General features: G+C 43.0%; 1 protein-coding gene across 1 annotated transcript in view; it reads right to left on the reverse strand.

The window, feature by feature from the left end:
- Positions 1-1,458: 1,458 nt before the first annotated feature.
- The window catches only part of PPEF1 (protein phosphatase with EF-hand domain 1), a 108,689-nt gene continuing 90,439 nt past the window's right edge, over positions 1,459-19,708 (reverse strand). The window contains exons 13-16 of the mRNA XM_069760064.1: positions 15,803-15,909; positions 10,951-11,114; positions 5,409-5,493; positions 1,459-3,810 (exon numbers count right to left, since the gene is read on the reverse strand). Of these exons, the coding sequence (XP_069616165.1) occupies positions 3,611-3,810; positions 5,409-5,493; positions 10,951-11,114; positions 15,803-15,909 (556 nt within the window). The 3' untranslated portion in view covers positions 1,459-3,610. The remainder of the gene's footprint in view (positions 3,811-5,408; positions 5,494-10,950; positions 11,115-15,802; positions 15,910-19,708) is intronic.

Raw genomic sequence — 19,708 nt, forward strand, 5'->3', positions numbered from 1 at the left:
TATTCAATGTCAAACATTAGAAATGTAGTAATTTCTCCTGACATGTCTGCTTTAGTGTACAATTGTATTCCTTATGAAATAATGCACTGTACAGTTCTCTGTCACTCCTACTACAAAAATACTAAAAAAAAAAAAAATTAAATAAGTTGGCAAGCGAGTCAGCAAAATAATGACACCTAGTTGTCAATTTAGTTACAAAAAACCTAATAACCAAGGAAAAGTATGAATAACATGAAAAATACAGTGTTGACTTCTTATAGAAAAAGCTGCTTGAAAAGTGCTATTCTGAGGAATACAAATATATAATCAAACAGAACCAGCAGGAGAGCCGGCAAGTTCTTTAAAAAAAAAAAAAAAAAATTTCAATGGATAATAGTTATTACAAAAATAAAAGGTAGTTCCTTAACCTGCAGGTAAGATTATGGCTTGAACTTTTTGTACTTTGACTTTTTTTCAACTACAGGCAGATTGTTTGCAATAATTTCAGATCAATGAAACGGATTTTCAGGCACCGATATTTGTGCAACAGAAATGACGTATGTGAATGTGAGGTTACAAAGTATACATTTCTCTGAGGTCATTTAATCCACACATTTCTACTACTTGTTTTGATCAAATATTTCTTTGTTTTTTATCTCAGTGTAAATAAAAAAAGGCCGAAGATTCTAAAATGAGGAAAACAACTCTTCAAATTCAGGCACAATTGACCAGATTGTGAAATGTGTCTAGAAGCAAAGGCACACGTTATCTACAAGGCTGGCACATCGGTTTTTACGTTTTGATTTTGTTTGTTTTTTTTAACCAGAACTCACTGTACATTTACTTTGGTCTGTGCCATTTTCAGATCGGTGCACGAATAAGGAAATGTTTATGGTTATTTGTCGATGTGTTTCGTAGCCGCATCGGCTCATTTTTCAAGACAACCACAATTTGGTTTGGGATTGCGGTTTGTTCTGAAAAAGGAGCCGGGGCACCTCTGTGACAACAAATAAAACTGCATGTTTATGTGGAACGGTTACCAAGTATGACATTTTTTATATCCAGCAGAGCAGCTTTCTAACTGTGAATGTTTCCTTATCCAGTCACTCATCTGCTAAGCGTCACCCTCCAGCACTCGGAGCAGCAACAGCTGGGATTTATTGGCATTTTATGGTGTTGTGCCAGTCACAACTTCTATAAGTGAGTGCATTCCCTTTTGTATTCTTCATGTTTTTTATGGTATCACTCTATGTGCGTCTGTCCCCATTTAGCATCTATCTATTTTTGGATCAGTGGCATTTTTTTCAAAATACATAATACTTTGGATATGGGTTTCACTCAGGACTCGGGGAAAAAAAAGCATGTACACAATTTCATAAAAGAAAAAAATGTCACCACAAACTGACAATTTACAATACACTTTTATTAATTTTCTTAATATACTTGACATGTAATCAAAATTTTAAATCTATTCATAGCTTGATGATCTGCTGGATCCTCCCAAAAATCTCAAAACTGCCCTATCTTCAATGTGGTGGAGGTGTGCATGCCCGAGTGCCCCTCCATTCATTATCTATGGGATTGTCGGAGTACAGTGCTTGGCTATTTTTGGCAGACATGAATAGCCATGACAATGAATGGAGAGGTGGTCAAACATGTGCTCCTCCGCGCTATTGTACAAGTGGCTTTGCTGAACGGTATTCTTAGCATCCAGGGTCAAGTTCTTGGCATCACTACGAGTCCCAGCAATCAGTAAGTTATCCCTTATCCTATAGATTACATTTATATGTCTTGTTTAATATTTGTTTATTGTTAAATTCTGTTAAAATTCTCAAAATGAACAGTTTGTAGTTTAAATGTCAAAATCTATACAAACATTTGTCAAAAATTCAGTTCTGATTTAAGATAAATAATAAATGGTTCAAATCGATTTGCATGACCCGGTCTATCGGCCATGTCAGTAATTTGTGGCCAATGGATGGGAAGCCTGAGAGCCGCCTCTTACCTGATGGCATCCATGGCTTTTCTTTTAGTTTGCCAGCCTGGCATGATGTCCTGGTTACGTCATGAAGTTTTACTACATCACCTAATCTAAAGAAAAACCACAGATGACGTCAGGAAAGAGGTGGTTCTCAGGCCTCCCATCCACTGAACACAGATTATTGATGCGGTTGATGGACCCAGGTCCTGCGAATTGATTCGCACCTACTCTAATAAATAGCATGACTATAGTATAATTTTTTTTTTACTTCTTGTTTAAACTGTTACATTATTGTTAAATGTCTTTTAATTAAATTATTCTTCTATGTCTAAATAAAATGAATAAATATTTTCTTACACTGATTCAGAATTGAGGAAAGACCCCCATATTCTCAAAAAGCTATGTCGTGTTTCATGCATATAGCTTTCAAAGGTGGAAACCAGTTAGGAGACTACAAATGTTTCTCAGTATTAAAGTTTTCATATATGTTGTAACTTGTCATCATTTGAATTTGGGCAATACTTAAACAGGAATTGTACTTTCAACAATCATTTCACAAATATATACTACAGGTGAAAACTTTATAATGTACAGTATCTTATCAGAGATATTGGCTTCCTTCCCCATTTATCAGACACGTCTTCCCCTCCTCGCTGCCTCCTTAACTTGCCATCAATTGTGAAATAGCAGCTGAAGTCCATCTTGCTTAGAGGAGATAATTACAGGTGTCATGTGATACACCCCATTATCCTCCATGAAGAAGGGGAAAGGGAGCTACGGTATATAAAAAGTGTTTTACCTCACCTCCAGAGTTAATAATAATTTTAATAATAATAATGATAATTTTTATTTATATAGCGCCAACATATTCCGCAGCGCTTTACAAATTATAGAGGGGACTTGTACAGACAATAGACATTACAGCATAACAGAAATCACAGTTCAAAATAGATACCAAGAGGAGTGAGGGCCCTGCTCGCAAGCTTACAAACTATGAGGAAAAGGGAGGCAGAGTTGGATTCAGATCAAGACTGCTCAGCTGAATATTGTGTCCCCCATATTGCAGCAACTTATGAATGAATGAATGAATGAAGAGCAAGACCCCCTCCGACAGCCTGTGCTGATCGGATGCATATAAGAGAAATAACTCCAACAAGTCTCCTGCCCCAGCTCCCAGTTGATTGCAAGTTAGAGAAAAAGGAGAGGAGAAAACTGGTGAAAATGCAGAATATTAGTCAAGTAATGGCTAGAAATTATATCATTCCTCATGTACACACACAGGACACCTTATTCTGAAAAGTTACTTGAAAGCACAGTTGCCCTTTAAGTGACAGCTTTTAGTTTCTATATAATCTTTAGAAACCTGGTATTAAATGTTTTTGGTTTTTTTTTTTCAAAAATCCAACGTAGCAGTCCACACTAGAACATGTGTCTTTTTTTGAAGGCCTCCAATGTTCAAGCATTGACTCCTGCTCCATGATTGTACATAATTCTCTTCTCATTCATCACCGTTCTCAAGCATTGCCATCCTTTGCTATTGGCAGGGCACACATCATGCTGAGAAAGGCCATTGACTGTAATGTTTAGAGACAATCAGCTGCCTGTAGGCAATATCGACCGGGAAATTCTTCGTGGTTAGTATAACTGCTTTCATCTTCTGTTACTATCCTTCCTTTCAAATTTGTGAACTACTTGAAAAGCTTCCAAAAACTCATTAAAGTCAATGCTACCATCCTTGTTAGAATCTATGCTGTGGGCCAAGTCATCTATAGTTGCATCATCTATACTGATGTGAAGGTGGGAGGTGAAAAGCTTCCATGTCTGACGAAATTCATCAATGGATATCAAACCTAAGAAAAGGCATTAAATTAGGGCCCTCATATTTTTCAGATCCTAAAAATATTGCATGTAATAGGAAGATCGATTTCAACTATACAATGACTTATCGTATTCTATCATTGATGGTGTCGTACGGTTTGTTCACAAAGTCAAGCCTGTCCATGCTGATTTACGAAACTTCTGCTTAAATAACAAAAGATTTTCCAAGAAGGTGTTGGCAACTCATATTCCATATAGAAATTAAAATATATATATATCTATAGGACTATCTTAGATTACAAAGCAAACCATACCAGTGTCGGAAAGATTTCTATATTACATCCATCTGAAGACTAAGCTCTGACCAGCGTACTTTCATTCAATTTGCTGTCAGATATTGATCTACTACTCAGACTCTGTCGCTGTACTTGGCTTTCTACATTCACATCCTGTTACAGCAACACGTCAGTGGCTCTGTCTGGACTTCTGACTGCAGTCCTACAAAATGGGATTTTGGCACATCAGCCGACGTGGCCTGTGTCTTCCATAAAGCAGACCGAGTGATTTTATTCTCTGTTTGACCTACTTTTCAGCAGTGTATACCTTTTTGAGGTGGGTACAAAAAGCCTGGTTGACTGAACTGTTGTCCCCACCTCAAGAAGTTGGATACTTCCAAAAGTGAGGTTAGACAATGCACAAATGACTGCATCTGCTTTATTAACCCCTACTCCAACATGGCCAATTTCCATTTTTGCATTTTCATTTTTTCCTCCCCTTCTATCAAAAGCCATAACTATTATATTTTCCTGTCTACACAGATATGTAAGGTTTGTTTTTTGCACTTTTGAAAAACTCCATTCAGTTTAACACATACCGTACAGGAAATCAATTCCGAAAGCTTTCAAATTGCAAAACAAAATGGGGACTTGTTTTTACGGCGTACATTTCATAGTAAAAATGACCTGGCACCATGATTCTCCTCATCAGCACGATTACACCGATACCAAACTTGTCCAGTTTTGTTTATCATTTTAGTGGTGGAAAAAAATCGGAAATTTGTAATAGACCCGCTCTAACCATGTTAGAGGCAGATCCTGGCTCTGTGTCACCCTATGAGTCCACTCCATACTCCGCTGCCAACTTGCACCTTACATGTACAGTGGATGTCGGAAAGAAGTTACAGTCAATGGCCCCGTTGGTAAATATGCCTAAATCCTGATTTTCAGGGCTTCAGACAAAGGCCCAGAGAAAGCCACTGACATCTGGCTGAAACATTATGCGAACATAGACTTAGTCCATCCAATAGATACTGCATAAAGTTGTAGAGCATCAACGTGACCATAGCTACATTCAAGCGCAGGACACCAAACGCCTATTTTCATGGTTATGGTCTTGGACCCCCAGGGATAATATATTTATCACTATTAACAGATGGTACAAGAACATCGGCCAAGCCCTTTAAATAAAGGATATTTTATACTTATCCAACTAGTTTTAAAATAATAAATACTATAATCCGGATATACAGTCTGATTATTTTATTTATCAGTCATATCTGTCGTCAAGAAACATCGAATAAAAGCCATGTTATGTGACACATTCAAGTTATCAACTAAATTAACAAAAATACCTGAGTGGTCCTTGTCAATTATGTTGAAGATGATCTCAAGGTCTGCTTTGTATCTGTATAATGTCTCAACCAAACTAGGCTGAACCTAATAAGAGTAACATATATGTTCAATATTGCATTAAGATATAAAGGATAAAAGAGGCAGTATAAAGACTACACGTCCTCACAGTACATAAGGTCACGGAGTGCAAAGATAATATTAGTACATTAACCTTTTTGTTTCTCAAGATGAGCATTAAGAAAAAAATCAAGCTTTCTATTCTGCAAGTTGCAAGACATGAATATATTAAACATGCATGGAAGAAAAATCATCCGGCATTAGAGAAGGCTATACAATGAGACTGTTTCTATCAATTTACATTGGATCCTTCTTAAATTTATTGGAGTTTTATACAGAATAGCTTCTCTTGATTCTGACCCAATGAGAAACCACAATCATTTACATTCATACTCTCTAGAGAGAGATTCTAATTCATTAATTCTGACACAAAACAATATAATAGGGACTCTTTAACCCCTTAATGACCAAAGCTTTTTTCGGTTTTGCGTTTTTGTTTTTCGCTCCCCTCCTTCCCAGAGCCATAACTTTTGTATTTTTCCATCAATATGGCCATGTGAGGGCTTATTTTTTGCGGGACGAGTTGTACTTTTGAACGACACCATTGGTTTTACAAAACGGGAAAAAAAGTAGAGTGTGGTAAAATTGCAAAAAAAGTGCAATCCCACACTTGTTTTGTTTTGGCTTTTTTGCTAGGTTCACTAAATGCTAAAACTGACCTGTCATTATGACTCTCCAGGTCATTACGAGTTCATATACACCAAACATGTCTAGGTTATTTTATTTTATCTAAGTGTGAAAAAAAATTCCCAAATTTTCTAAGAAAAAAAGAAAGCTGCGCAATTTTCCGTTACCGATAGTCTCCATTTTTCATGATCTGGGGTTGGGTTGGAGCTTATTTTTTGGGTGGCGAGTTGATGTTTTTAATGATACCATTTTGGTGCAGATATGTTCTTTTGATTGCCCATTATTGCATTTTAATGCAATGTCGCGTCGACCAAAAAAAGTTATTCTGGCGGTTTGAATTTTTTTCTCGCTACGCCGTTTAGCGATCAGGTCAATTCTTTTTTTTTTATTGATAGATCGGACGATTCTGAACTCGGCGATACCAAATATGTGTAGTTTTGATTTTTGTTTTTCTTTTATTTTGAATGGGGTGAAAGGGGGGTGATTTAAACTTTTTTATATTTTTTTTTATTTTTTTCATATTTTTAAAAACATTTTTTTATTACTTTTGCCATGCTTTAATAGCCTCCATGGGAGACTAGAAGCTGGCATAGCCTGATCGGCTCTGCTACATAGGAGCAATGCTCAGATCGCTCCTATGTAGCTAAATTACAGCATTGCTATGAGTGCCGACCACAGGGTGGCGCTCACAGCAATCTGGCATCAACAACCATAGAGGTCGGCAGGAGACCTCTGGCTGTTATACCAATGCACAGATGACCTCCGATCATGTGACGGGGTCACCGGTGTGCGCATTTCTGGCCGGATGCGCTTGTTAAATGACACTGTCAGAGTTTGACAGCAGCATTTAACTAGTTAATAGGTGCGGGCGGAACACGATTCCACCCACGCCTATTGCTGGCACGTCAGCTGTTCAAAACAGCTGACATGTCCCGACTTTGATGCGGGCTCACTGCATTCCGTCCGATGGCAGAAAGGGGTTAAAGAAGACTTGAGATCAACGTGGTATAAATATCGCTGTTCTCCTTAATCTGGCCATTTCTGTTTGTTCTTGCTCCCCTTCAGTGCTGAAATTTGCCTCTATCTTCTCTGTATACAAATCTAGTCTTTTTTTTTAATCCCAAGTGGGCATGGTCCTCAAGACAATGATAAGAGAAGAGCTGAATAGCACCACACTCTCGGCCAAAAAGATTTATATACAGAATGCCATAGTTCAGGAATGGAGAAGCAGAGGAACAAAAGAAAACTAATGCCAGAGTCAGAGGACCAGCGGAATTTATACTAGATTAAAAAAAATCTCTGTGTATGGCAAGTTATTATATCAAATTTTATGGATCATATACAGTTTGGTCCAGAAATATTTGGACAGTGACAGAATCTTCGTGATTGACGCTCTGCATGCCACTATTTTTATTTAAAATAAAACAATAATGCAACTGAAGTGTAGACTTTCTGGTTTAATTGAAGGTGTTGAACAAAAATATCTTGTGAAACATTTAGGAATTGCAACCATTTTCCCTACAAAATCTCATTTCAGGGTGTAAAAAGTAATTGGATAAATTAATTTTACCATAAATAAAATGTTCATTTTCAATACCTTGTAGAAATACTCTTTTGTGAAGTATTTCAGGCCTTTGCCGCAGATGACTTCACTTGTTGCTTGTTTGTGGGTCTTTCTGCCTTGAGTTTTGTCTCAAGCATGTGAAGTGAATGTTCAATAGGTTTGAGATCTGGTGATTGACTCGACCATTGCAGAATATTCCACTTATTTGCCTTAAAAAACTCCATGGTTGCTTTTACAGCATGTTTTTGCTGCATTTGATTGAATCTGGGCAGAAAATTTAGCCCCATACACTTAAGAATTCATCTTGTATGTTCTGTCTTCAGTCATATCTACTATATAATTGTCTAAGGGTCACTTCCGTCTGTCCTTCTGTCTTTGTCACGGTTACTCATTCGCTGATTGGTCTCGCCAGCTGCCTGTCATGGCTGCCGCGACCAATCAGCGACGGCCACAGTCCGGAAGAAAATGGCCGCTCCTTACTCCCCGCAGTCAGTGCCTGTCGCCCACATACTCCCCTCCGGTCACCGCTAACACAGGGTTAATGCCGGCGGTAACGGACCGTGTTATCCCGCGGGTAACGCACTCCGTTACCGCCGCTATTAACCCTGTGTGTCCCCAACTTTTTACTATTGACGCTGCCTATGCGGCATCAATAGTAAAAAATGTAATGTTAAAAATAATAATAAAAAAAAACAATCCTGCTAAACTCACCCTCCGTTGCCGCTCGCGCTGGCCGCCATCCTTCGTTGCAGGTTCCGGTGGCAGAAGGACCTGCCATAACCTCACGTTCATGTGACCGCGACGTCATCACAGGCCCTGCGCGCCTGCGCTACAAAGACCTGCCATGACATCACGGTCATGTGACCGCGACGTCATCACAGGTCCTGTGCTGATACCAACCCTGGGACCGGAAGCTGCGGTGGACTACAAGGGCTCCCTCAGAAAGGTGAGTATATGTTTATTTTTTATTTTTTAACCTGTGACAAACCTGGCTGGGCAATATACTACGTGACTGGCCAATATACTACGTGGCTCTGTGCTGTATACTACTTCGCTGTGCAATATACTACGTGGCTCTGTGCTGTATACTACGTCACTGGGCAATATACTACGTCACTGGGCAATATACTACGTGACTGGCCAATATACTACGTGGCTCTGTGCTGTATACTACGTCACTGGGCAATATACTACGTCACTGGGCAATATACTACGTGACTGGCCAATATACTACGTGGCTCTGTGCTGTATACTACGTCACTGGGCAATATACTACGCGGCTCTGTGCTGTATACTACGTAATTGGGCAATATACTACGTCGCTGTGCAATATACTACGTAACTGGGCAATATACTACGTGGCTCTGTGCTGTATACTACGTCGCTGTGCAATATACTACATCACTGGCAATATACTACGTTACTGGGCAATATATTACGTGGCTCTGTGCTGTATACTACGTCACTGGGCAATATACTACATCACTGGGCAATATACTACGTGGCTGCACAATATACTACGTAACTGGGCAATATACTACGTGGCTGCGCAATATACTACGTCACTAGGCAATATACTACGCAACTGGGCAATATACGACGTCACTGGGCAATATACTACGTCACTGGGCTGGGCAATATACTACGTGTCTGGGCAATATACTACATCACTGGGCAATATACTACATGTCTGGGCAATATACTACGTCACTAGGCAATATACTTCGTAACTGGGCAATATACTACATTACTGGGCAATATACTACGTCACTGGGCAATATACTACATGTCTGGGCAATATACTACGTGGCTGGGCAATATACTACGTGGCTCGACAATATACTACGTGACTGTGCAATATACTAGGTGGCTGGGCAATATACTACGTGGTTGGGCAATATACTACGTGGGCTGTGCAATATACTACGTGGACATGCATATTCTAGAATACCCGATGCGCTAGAATCGGGCCACTATCTAGTCATCAATAAACACTAGTGAATCAGTGACATTGGAAGCCATGCATGCCCATGACATCACACTGCCTCCACCATGTTCTACAGAGGATGTGCTGTGCTTTAGATCATGACCAGTTCCAGGCCTTCGCCATACTTTCTTCTTCCAAATATTCTGGTACAGGTTGATCTTAGTCTCATCTGTCCAAAGATTGCTTCCCTCTGTATTTGATCTCATAAAGTCTTCTGTTTATGGTAGACTTAGATATTGAAACACCTACTTTCTGGAGAGTGTTTTTCACTTGGGTGAATGTTGTGATGGGGTATTTCTTCACTTTCGGAATGATTCTGCGATCATCCACCACTGTTGTCTTCTGTGGACATCCAGGCTTTTTTGAGTTTTCAAGCTCACCAGTGTGCCCTTTTTTTGCAGAATGTACCAAACTGTTGATTTTGCAACTCCTAACATTTCTGCTATCTCTCTGATGGGGGTTCTTTTATTTTCAGACTAATGATGGACTGCTTCTCTTCCATTGAGATCTCTTTTAGTCACATGTTGTGGGTTCACAGCAACAGCTTCCAAATGCAAATGCCACACCTGTAATCAGCTCCAGACTTTTTATCTGCATAATTGATGATGGATTCATTAGGGAATAGCCCATTAAAAAGCTATTTCATAATGCTGTAGATAAGCCCCCGGTCCGACCTAAAAGGTAAAAAAAATAAGTTTTATTATACTCACCCGGGGGGGCACAGGTGCTGGGAAAGGTCAGAGAGGCCCAGTGTGTGCGCACTGCAGCACTTTACTCTGCCCTCAACTGGGCAGATAAGTACGATTGCGCAGCAGAGCAATGCCGGGGAGCGATGAAGCAACAGGAGGGCGGCGACCATAAGAAGATGGGAGGCGCTGGACCCGGACCTGCGACCCCCATCGGACCGAACCGCCCCCCCAGCTGAGTGTAATAAAACTTGTTTTTCTTAACTTTTAGGTCGGACCGGGGGCTTATCTGCAGCATTATAGAATGCCGTAGATAATCCCTGAAAGGCAGTGGCCGTATCTTATATCAGTCAAAACTGCTGACTGGTTCGCTTTAAAGAGGTCTAATTCCTAATCCCTTACTCAAATTAGGATGTGAATACCCTCCAATTATAGCTGACAGACAGTCTGCACTTTGAGCATATATTGATTATATAATGGTATCTTGAATATGTTTTGGTAAACTTGTGTCACTATTGAAATATTTGAGATAATATAATAAAATTTTAAGATACACTCACTGCTTTAATGGATTTTTCAATGTGCAGATCTTCAAAGCATGAAAGATATTCTACCCTGCCATCAGAAGCCAGTCGTGCAAGTCTTGAGCGTAATGTCCTCCAGGGTAGATCCAAATGTAGCACTGCTTCCATTGCTGATGCCCAATCACTAATGGAGATTTTTCCTGTTAATTGTAAAATTATTTGCTTTCTAATAATTACACAATTTATCACATAATCATTTTTGCAGCTTTCAGCAAAATCATCATGGATATTGTGGGAGAATGAACTGTTTTACTGGGGACACACTGGAAGTGTTATCTTTATCATTACAACAAGACTGCAGTGAAGGAACTGACACACAATACAAAATCAAAGGGGTCACACAGTAGAGTCTGACCAAAGTCTAACAACACAGCGTCATGTGTTGTCAGCTCAATATAGTCTCCAGCACAAGCCAGCAGCGATTGTACACTCCAGCAAATGCCAGAAGGGCAGCCTTGTCATGCAGATTGTCCAGTTAATATACGTTTTTTGCAATTTTGGAAAATGACCTGGTTTTGTACTTTTTTTTAACGTAGTGGTATACAAAAAATTAACTTGTACAATATAGGAATATAATTATTATTATTATACATTTTTATAGTGCCATTTATTCCATGGCGCTTTACATGTGAATACGGGACAAATATAGACAAATACTTTAAACATGAGCAAATAAGGCACACGGGTACATAAGGAGGGAGGACCCTGCCCGAGAGGGCTCACAGTCTGCAGGGGATGGGTGATGAAACACTAGGAAAGGGTAGGGCAGGTTGTGCGGTGGTTCAGTAACTTCAGGATCACTGCAGGCTGTAGGTTTGTCGGAAGAGGTGAGTCTTCAGGTTCTTTTTGAAGGTTTCTATGGTAGGCGAGAGTCTGATGTGTTGGGGTAGAGAGTTCCAGAGTATGGGGGAAGCACGGGAGAAGTCTTGGATGCGGTTGTGGGAAGAAGAGATGAGAGGGGAGTAGAGAAGGAGGTCTTGAGAGGATCGGAGGTTGCGTGTAGGTAGGTACCAGGAGACCATGTCACAGATGTATGGAGGAGACCGGTTGTGGATGGCTTTGTATGTCATTGTGAGGGTTTTGAACTGGAGTCTCTGGACGATAGGAAGCCAGTGAAGGGCTTGACATAGGGGAGAGGCTGGGGAATAGCGGGGAGACAGGTAGATTAGTCGGGCAGCAGAGTGTAGGATGGATTGGAGTGGTGCTAGAGGGGAGTCCAGAGAGTAAGAGGTTGCAATAGTCAAGGCGGGAGATGATGAGGGCATGCACTAGCGTTTTAGCGGTGTCGCGGTCAAGGAAAGCACGGATCCAGGAAATATTTTTGAGTTTGTGACGGCAGGAGGAGGCAAGGGCTTTGATATGTGGCTTGAAAGAGAGGGCAGAGTCGAGGATCACCCCGAGGCATCGAGCGTGTGGGACTGGGGAAAGTGAGTAGCCATTTACATTGATGGATAGGTCTGGTGGAGGGGTAGAGTGAGATGGGGGAAAGATGATGAATTCTGTTTTGTCCATGTTCAGTTGTAGAAAGCGAGCAGAAAAGAAGGCTGAAATAGCAGACAGACAGTGCGGGATTTTGGTAAGTAAGGAGGTGAGGTCAGGTCCGGATAGGTAAATCTGCGTGTCGTCAGCGTGGAGATGGTACTGCATACCGTGGGATTCTATGAGCTGTCCCAGGCCGAAAGTGTAGATGGAGAAGAGTAGGGGTCCTAGAACAGAGCCTTGAGGAACACCGACTGACAAGGGGCGAAGTGAGGAGGTGGTGTGGGGGAGGGAGACACTGAATGTTCGGTCTGTCAGATATGACGAGATCCAGGAAAGGGCCAAGTCTGTGATGCCAAGAGATGAGAGGATTTGTAGCAAAAGGGAGTGGTCCACAGTGTCAAAGGCAGAAGACAGGTCCAGGAGAAGGAGGACAAAGTAGTGTCGCTTGCTCCTGGCAGTTAGTAGGTCATTGGTGACTTTAGTTAGGGCAGTTTCAGTTGCGTGATGGGAACGGAAGCCTGATTGTAACCGATCAAAGAGGGAGCAGGAGGAGAGGTGGGAGGACAGTTCAAGATGGACGTGTTGCTCCATCAATTTGGAGGCATAAGGCAGAAGAGATATCGGGCGATAGGTAGACACAGAGGATGGGTCGAGGGAGGGCTTTTTGAGGTTGGGTGTGATCTTGGCATGCTTGAAGGATGAGGGGAAGACACCTGTTGTGAGTGAGAGGTTGAAGAGGTACGTTAGGGTTGGGATGAAGACTGTGGAAAGGTCAGGGATGAGGTGGGACGGGAGCGGGTCAAGCGTGCAGGTGGTGAGGTGTGATCTTGACAGGAGGGTGGAGAGCTGATCTTCTGTCATGGTGGAGAAGTTGGTTTTGGAGGAGCAGGGTTGAGCAGCTAAGAGGGGCAGTGGGCGCTGTGGGCCAAAACTTTCTCTGATCGTATCGATCTTCTGTTTAAAGAAAGAGGCAAAGTCTTCAGCAGAAATGACAGGGAGGTGCTGGGGGACGGAGTAGAGAATTGAAAGTGTTGAAAAGCTGTTTAGGGTTGTGAGACAGGGAGGATATGAGAGATGAGAAGTAAGTTTGTTTTGCGGCAGTGAGCGCAGACTTGAAGCTGGCGAGGGACTGCTTGTATGCAGTGAAGTGGTCAGCAGAGCGGGATTGCTTCCATCTCCGCTCGGCAATCCTGGAAGCCCGTCTCAATTCTTTGGTCAGGCTGGTCAGCCAGGGCTGCCTGTTGATTGTACGAGTTTTACTATGCATGAGCGGGGCAGCTGAATTGAGTGTTGCTGTTATTGTGGTGTTATAAAAAGTGGCAGCAGCATCTGTGTCATGAAGGGAAGCTATGTCTGTGAGAGGGAGAAGGGACTCCGAGAGTGATTGTAAGTTGAGATGTTTGAGATTTCTGCGAGGGAGTTTGTGGAGTGGGGGTTGCACATTAGGAGAGGAGAGGGAAGAGAATGTCAGTAGGTTGTGGTCAGACAGGGGGAGGGGTGTGTTAATGAGATTAGTAAGGGAGCAGAGGCGGGTGAAGATGAGGTCCAGCGTGTGGCCATCTTTGTGAGTGGCCTCAGAGGACCATTGGGTGAGGCCGAAGGAGGCAGTCAGTGATAGAAGTTTAGAGGCAGCTGAGGTGGAAGTGTCAGTGGGGATATTGAAATCACCCATGATGATAGTGGGGATGTCGACAGAGAGGAAATGAAGTAGCCAGGTGGTGAAGTGTTCGAGAAAGGTGGAGATGGCTAGTTCTGGGGGGCGGTAGATGACTGCCAGCTGGAGGTTGGAGGGGGAATAGATGCGGACAGAGTGCACCTCAAAGGAGGGAATAGTAGCAGAGGGTGGTAGTGGGATTGTAGTGAAGGAGCAGGTGTCGGACATGAGCAAGCCAACTCCTCCACCACGTTTGTTGCGGGGGCGAGGGGTGTGAGGGAGGTGGAATCCGCCATAGGAAAGCGCAGCAGGAGAGGCCGAGTCAGAGGGGGTGAGCCAGGTTTCAGGGAGGCCGCGGAAGGAGAGTTTGTTGGTGATGAAGAGGTCATGGATAAATGTCAGTTTATTGCAGATGGAGCGTGCGTTCCATAGTGCTCCAGGTAGGGGGAGCGGGGGAGAGGGGGCTGGTATGAGGTTGTCATGGTTGGGAAAACATGCGGAGGATCGTGGCAGGGGGTTAGAGACGAGTGTGGGGATGAGTTGGGGAGGGCCGGGATTTGGGGATATGTCACCAGCAATGAGGAGTAGCAGACAGAGCATTAGAAGGTGGGAGCAGGATAGGACATGATGCGGCCGTGTGTGCCTGGAGAAAAATGATTGTATGTGGAGGAACAGTTCTGAGCAGGAGGTGAAATGGCTAGGGAGGATGGATAAAGAAATGACTAGTTCCTTACTAGATGGAGGGATTGCAGGAGATTGTAAGAAGGAAAGTAGTATGGGGGTGAAAGAGAAAAGAAACCGAAACATTGTAGTGGTTTAGTATTCTGTTACTTTCCAGTCAATTCCAGTCCAATTCAGTCTAATTCAAATTCATAATTTAAAAGATGAATTGCAGCAGACTGCGTCTGTAGCAGACTGCTGCATGTGAATATATCCCCAGTTAAGGGTAATCAGGTGTGAATGAGGAGGTGGCTGGGTATGGGAGACCAGATGTAGAGACAGCGTTGCACGGCGAAATTAACGCCGTGCAACGCGTCCGTTAGCGCGCCCATTCACGGCAATGGGAACGCGCAGCACTAGCGCGTGCCATGTTCGGCACGCGCTAGCGACGCTCCGGTGTTTTGTGGCGCGCCGCGGACGCTGCTTGCAGCGTCCGAGGCGCTCCCGCGGTCCGTTCCCCGCTCTCGCAGATCAGGGATCTGTGAGAGCGGGGACGTTACCGCGACCCCGGAACGCGGCCCCGGTAAAAACATTGCGTTAGCGCAATCTGCTAGCGCTAAACGGATTGCACTAACGCAATGTGACCCTAGCCTAAGCAAGCAGAGGTCATAAAGAGAGGGAGGGGTTGGAGTGACCACTCAAGGATGCCAGGACAGCACAATGAGAGACATGGAAACAACCTGATAGGTAAGAAAGCGTAGTAAAAAGGATTATATATGTTGCAACAAGACACTCAGATCCAGCGGAAGCATAGAAAAATCAGTGCAATATACAGAGACATTCAGGAGCCAGGGAGAGCTGGGGAAAGTTAGTGCATACCATGGAAAATCAATGCAATATAATAATATTAACAGTAATAATAAGATGAAACAAAATTATATAGTATTATATATGAAATTGTTCTATACAGCACCATGTAGAGTAACAAGGATATGGATCTGTCAAATATAGCAAAATGATCATTGTATTTACCTGTATCATCTGGGTCATACTCTTTAAAAGCTTTTATAAGATCAGTGCGATGGGCAAAAAATTGTTCCTGAAGTGCTCTGAGAGCAGAATCTTCTACAGCACTCATCCTGCAGCGAGAAACCAGCAGTTATTAACCAGGACTTTTCACTGGATTATTTTTAAATTTAATCTAAGTATCTCCTCCGCCTGGCACTGTTCTACTGATTCTGGATCAGTTTTTCTTTTTCCTCTGTACCATTCTGTTCCAAAGTTATGCCCCCTTTAACAATTGGGCGTATACTAGAGAACTTTTGTGGGCACCTTCATGCTCTAACTGGCCAGCGTCAGAGCAGAAAAAAACAAATAGTAAATGCCCATAGATATCTTACAGTTTGCAAAAAAGTAAGCTTTCTTATTATTATCTGATTATCATTATGCAACCTGCATTATATTTTCATGCATTTTTTCTCTTCGCTACGACAGCACCCACTTGAGGGGATCCACCCCTAGGAATAGGAAACCCTATGGAGAGATAAAAGGGATGGTCCCCCTCGCTCCCACAGTTGGTTTCCTGTTCCTAAGGGAACTCATGGAGAGAAGAGGATGCCTAGCCTGGATGCCGCTTGCGCGGTTACCTTGAGGACGACAAGGGCTCCAGAGCTGGAAGCAGTGTCGGTGGTCCTGTCTTCAGCTCCCCCCTCTGCTGGCAGGTGCCGTGAGGCCAGGTTCGGAGAGTTGCCTGGCTCACAGAGGATGAGCGTCATCTCGTGGCCTGCAGAGGGTGAAAACACGCAGGTAAGCACGGCGGGCGCACGCGAGGTCGTGTGGCCCGGTGTGTCTTCCCCTGGAAGTGATGTGAAAGCTTCCGGGGCGAATGAGGAGAAACGGCGCTTGCGCTGAGGACAGCGGCAATGCGCAGGCACATACAACATGGCCACGACCCGGAAGTGACAAGTACTTCCAGGTGCAGCAGGAAGAAGATGGCGGCTTCCATTATAAAAAGACACCGGCAGTGATACTCTGGTGTCCAGCATGGCTTTTCCTAAGGACTCAGAGGTGCCTTCTTTAGAAGACACAGCAGTAGCAGCACGCAGCCATACAAGCAGAAGCGGACGCTCCAAGCAGAGCAGATCCTCCACAAGGAGCGCTAAAGAAAGATCCGGTCGATCTACCTCTCAGCCTGTGCCTCCGTCTCCTCCTCTTCAGCTGGTACCTTGACCGAAAGCTTCACTGGGGTGAGTGTATTTCCCCTATTAAGCTGATTGTTGTTCCCTCTTTCTTCTATGCACCCTAGGCAAAAAGAACTGAAAAATCTAAGCACAAACAATGTGCTTTGTGCTCCCAGCGCCTCCCAGATAGTCATACAAAAAGGATGTGTCACACATGTATTGAGTCCACCTTACATGAAGAATCCTCAGTAAGGTCAGAAGATATTAGATAAATGATCAGAGAGGAATGACGAGCCTTAAGGGGTTCGGATAGTATTCCAGAAATTAAAACCAGGAAAAAATATGATTCACCAAAATCCAACCATTCTACTAATAATGAGGATAGGGATACGGATATTTCCCAAGAATACCTTTCCTCAGAAGGTGAACAAGACACATGTTTTCCAACAGAAACCATTGATAATCTCGTTAAATCTGTCCGAGACACCATGGGTATTAAAGATACCAAAGACCCCAAAACGCCACAGGACATCATGTTCGCAGGCTTATCAGAGAAAAAAAAGACCAACCTTTCCAGTAATTGCAGCAATCAAAAATTTGGTCAAAAAGGAATGGGAAAGCCAGGGGCAAAAAGGGTTGCCTTCATCATCAAAAAGGCGCTATCCCTTTAATGATGAGGATTTGTCTACATAGACAAAAGCCCCAAAAGTAGATGCTGCAGTAGCATCCACGTCCAGAAAATCTTTACTACCAGTAGAGGATTCGGGTTCCTTACAGGAGCCGCTGGATCGTAAAAGCTGACTCCCTTCTAAAGAGGTCATGGGAAACATGTACAGGGGCATTTAAACCGGCAATATCAGCTACATGTACGGCAAGGTCCATGTTAGTCTGGTTAAACGATCTAGAGGAAGGTTTAATAAAATCTCTCCAGAGATAAACTAATCTCCTGAAGAATGTAAAGGTACCTTCACACTGAGCGACTTTAGAACGATAGCGATCCGTGATGTTGCAGCGTCCTGGATAGCGATATCGTTGTGTTTGACACGCAGCAGTGATTAGGGTCCTGCTGTAAGATCGCTGGTCGGAGCTAGAAGGCCAGCACATTACTTTGTCGCTGGATCACCCGCTGACATCGCTGAATCGGCGTGTGTGACGCCGATCCAGCGATGTCTTCACTTGTAACCAGGGTAAACATTGGGTTACTAAGCGCAGGGCCGCGCTTAGTAACCCGATATTTACCCTGGTTACCATTGTAAATGTAAAAAAAAAAAAACATTACACACTTACATTCCGGTGTCTGTCGCGTCCCCCGGCGTCCGCTTCCCTGCACTCCCTGCACGTCCCTGCACTTCCCTGCATGTCACCGCTCTGCTTTACGGCCGGCGTTTACACAGGATGCAGGAGGAGTGCAGGGAAGTGGACGCCGGGGCACCGGAATGTGAGTATGTGTTTTTATTTTTACATTTACAATGGTAACCAGGGTAAACATCGGGTTACTAAGCGCGGCCCTGCGCTTAGTAACCCGATGTTTACCCTGGTTACCCGGGGACTTCGGCGTCGTTGGTCGCTGGAGAGCTGTCTGTGTGACAGCTCCCCAGCGACCACACAGCGATGCTGCAGCGATCGACATCGTTGTCTATATAGCTGCAGCGTCCTTTAATGTGACGGTACCTTAAGTCCGCAAGGACAGGGTTCTCTCCCCTCTGAACCAGTCTGTCACTGTAAATTTGTTTACTGTTAATGATATCTATAACCCTGTATGTAACCCCTTTTTACATATACAGCACCATGGAATTAATGGTGCAATATAAATAAAATAATAATAATAATAATCTCTTCCATACCTTTGATTAGAGGTGCTACAGCCTTCCTGGCGGATTCTTCTGCTGACTCTATTCGTTTAGCAGCTAAATCAGCAGGCCTAACCAACGAAGCACGCCGAGCACTTTGGCTAAAGGGTTGGAAAGGAGATGCTCAGACTAAATCTAAACTCTGTGGCCTACCATGCCAGGGTGAGTACCTGTTTGGTACAAAATTAGATGAAATTCTCATCAAAGCGGGCGAGAGGAAAAAGCGATTCCCTAATAATTATTTTCCATCTTATAGGAGAGCATTCCGGAAACTCGTATTTAATAAGAGAAAGGATTTTAGAAACCAGGAACGCTGGGCCAATAAAGATACCAAACAAAAAGGTGCTTTTTCCGGAAAGCATCCATTTAAAATGGATGACAAACCACGTTAGGACAGATTTACCAGTGGGTGGTAGATTGTCTTTTTTCTCCCAACAATGGGGAATAGTAACATCCAACTCATGGGCAACTAGCCTTGTAACTTCAGGCCTAAAATTAAAATTTGCCCGAGTCCCCCCGGACTCCTTCCTGTTGACTTCTCTAAAATCTCAATCTCAACAGGAGTTTTTGGAGCAGGAAATAATAAATCTCCTATCCAAAGGGGTATTAGTAGAAGTCCTGTTTCATCAGAGGGGTAAGGGATTTTACTCCCCTTTATTTTTGGTTCCAAAACCAGATGGGTCATATAGAACTATAATAAATCTTAGGAAATTGAATATCTTCTTAGAAAACCAAACCTTCAAGATGGTCTATCCGATCCACTGTAAAACTTCTGTTTCTCAGGTGCTTTATGGCAGTCCTCGACCTAAAAGATGCGTATTACCATCTACCAATTTATATCGAACATCAGCAGTATCTTCATGTGGCGGTCATGATGAAAGGACAAGTATGTAATTTTCAATATACAG

Source organism: Ranitomeya imitator, chromosome 3 (genome assembly GCF_032444005.1).
Source record: "Ranitomeya imitator isolate aRanImi1 chromosome 3, aRanImi1.pri, whole genome shotgun sequence".
NCBI classification, from domain to species: Eukaryota; Metazoa; Chordata; class Amphibia; order Anura; family Dendrobatidae; genus Ranitomeya; species Ranitomeya imitator.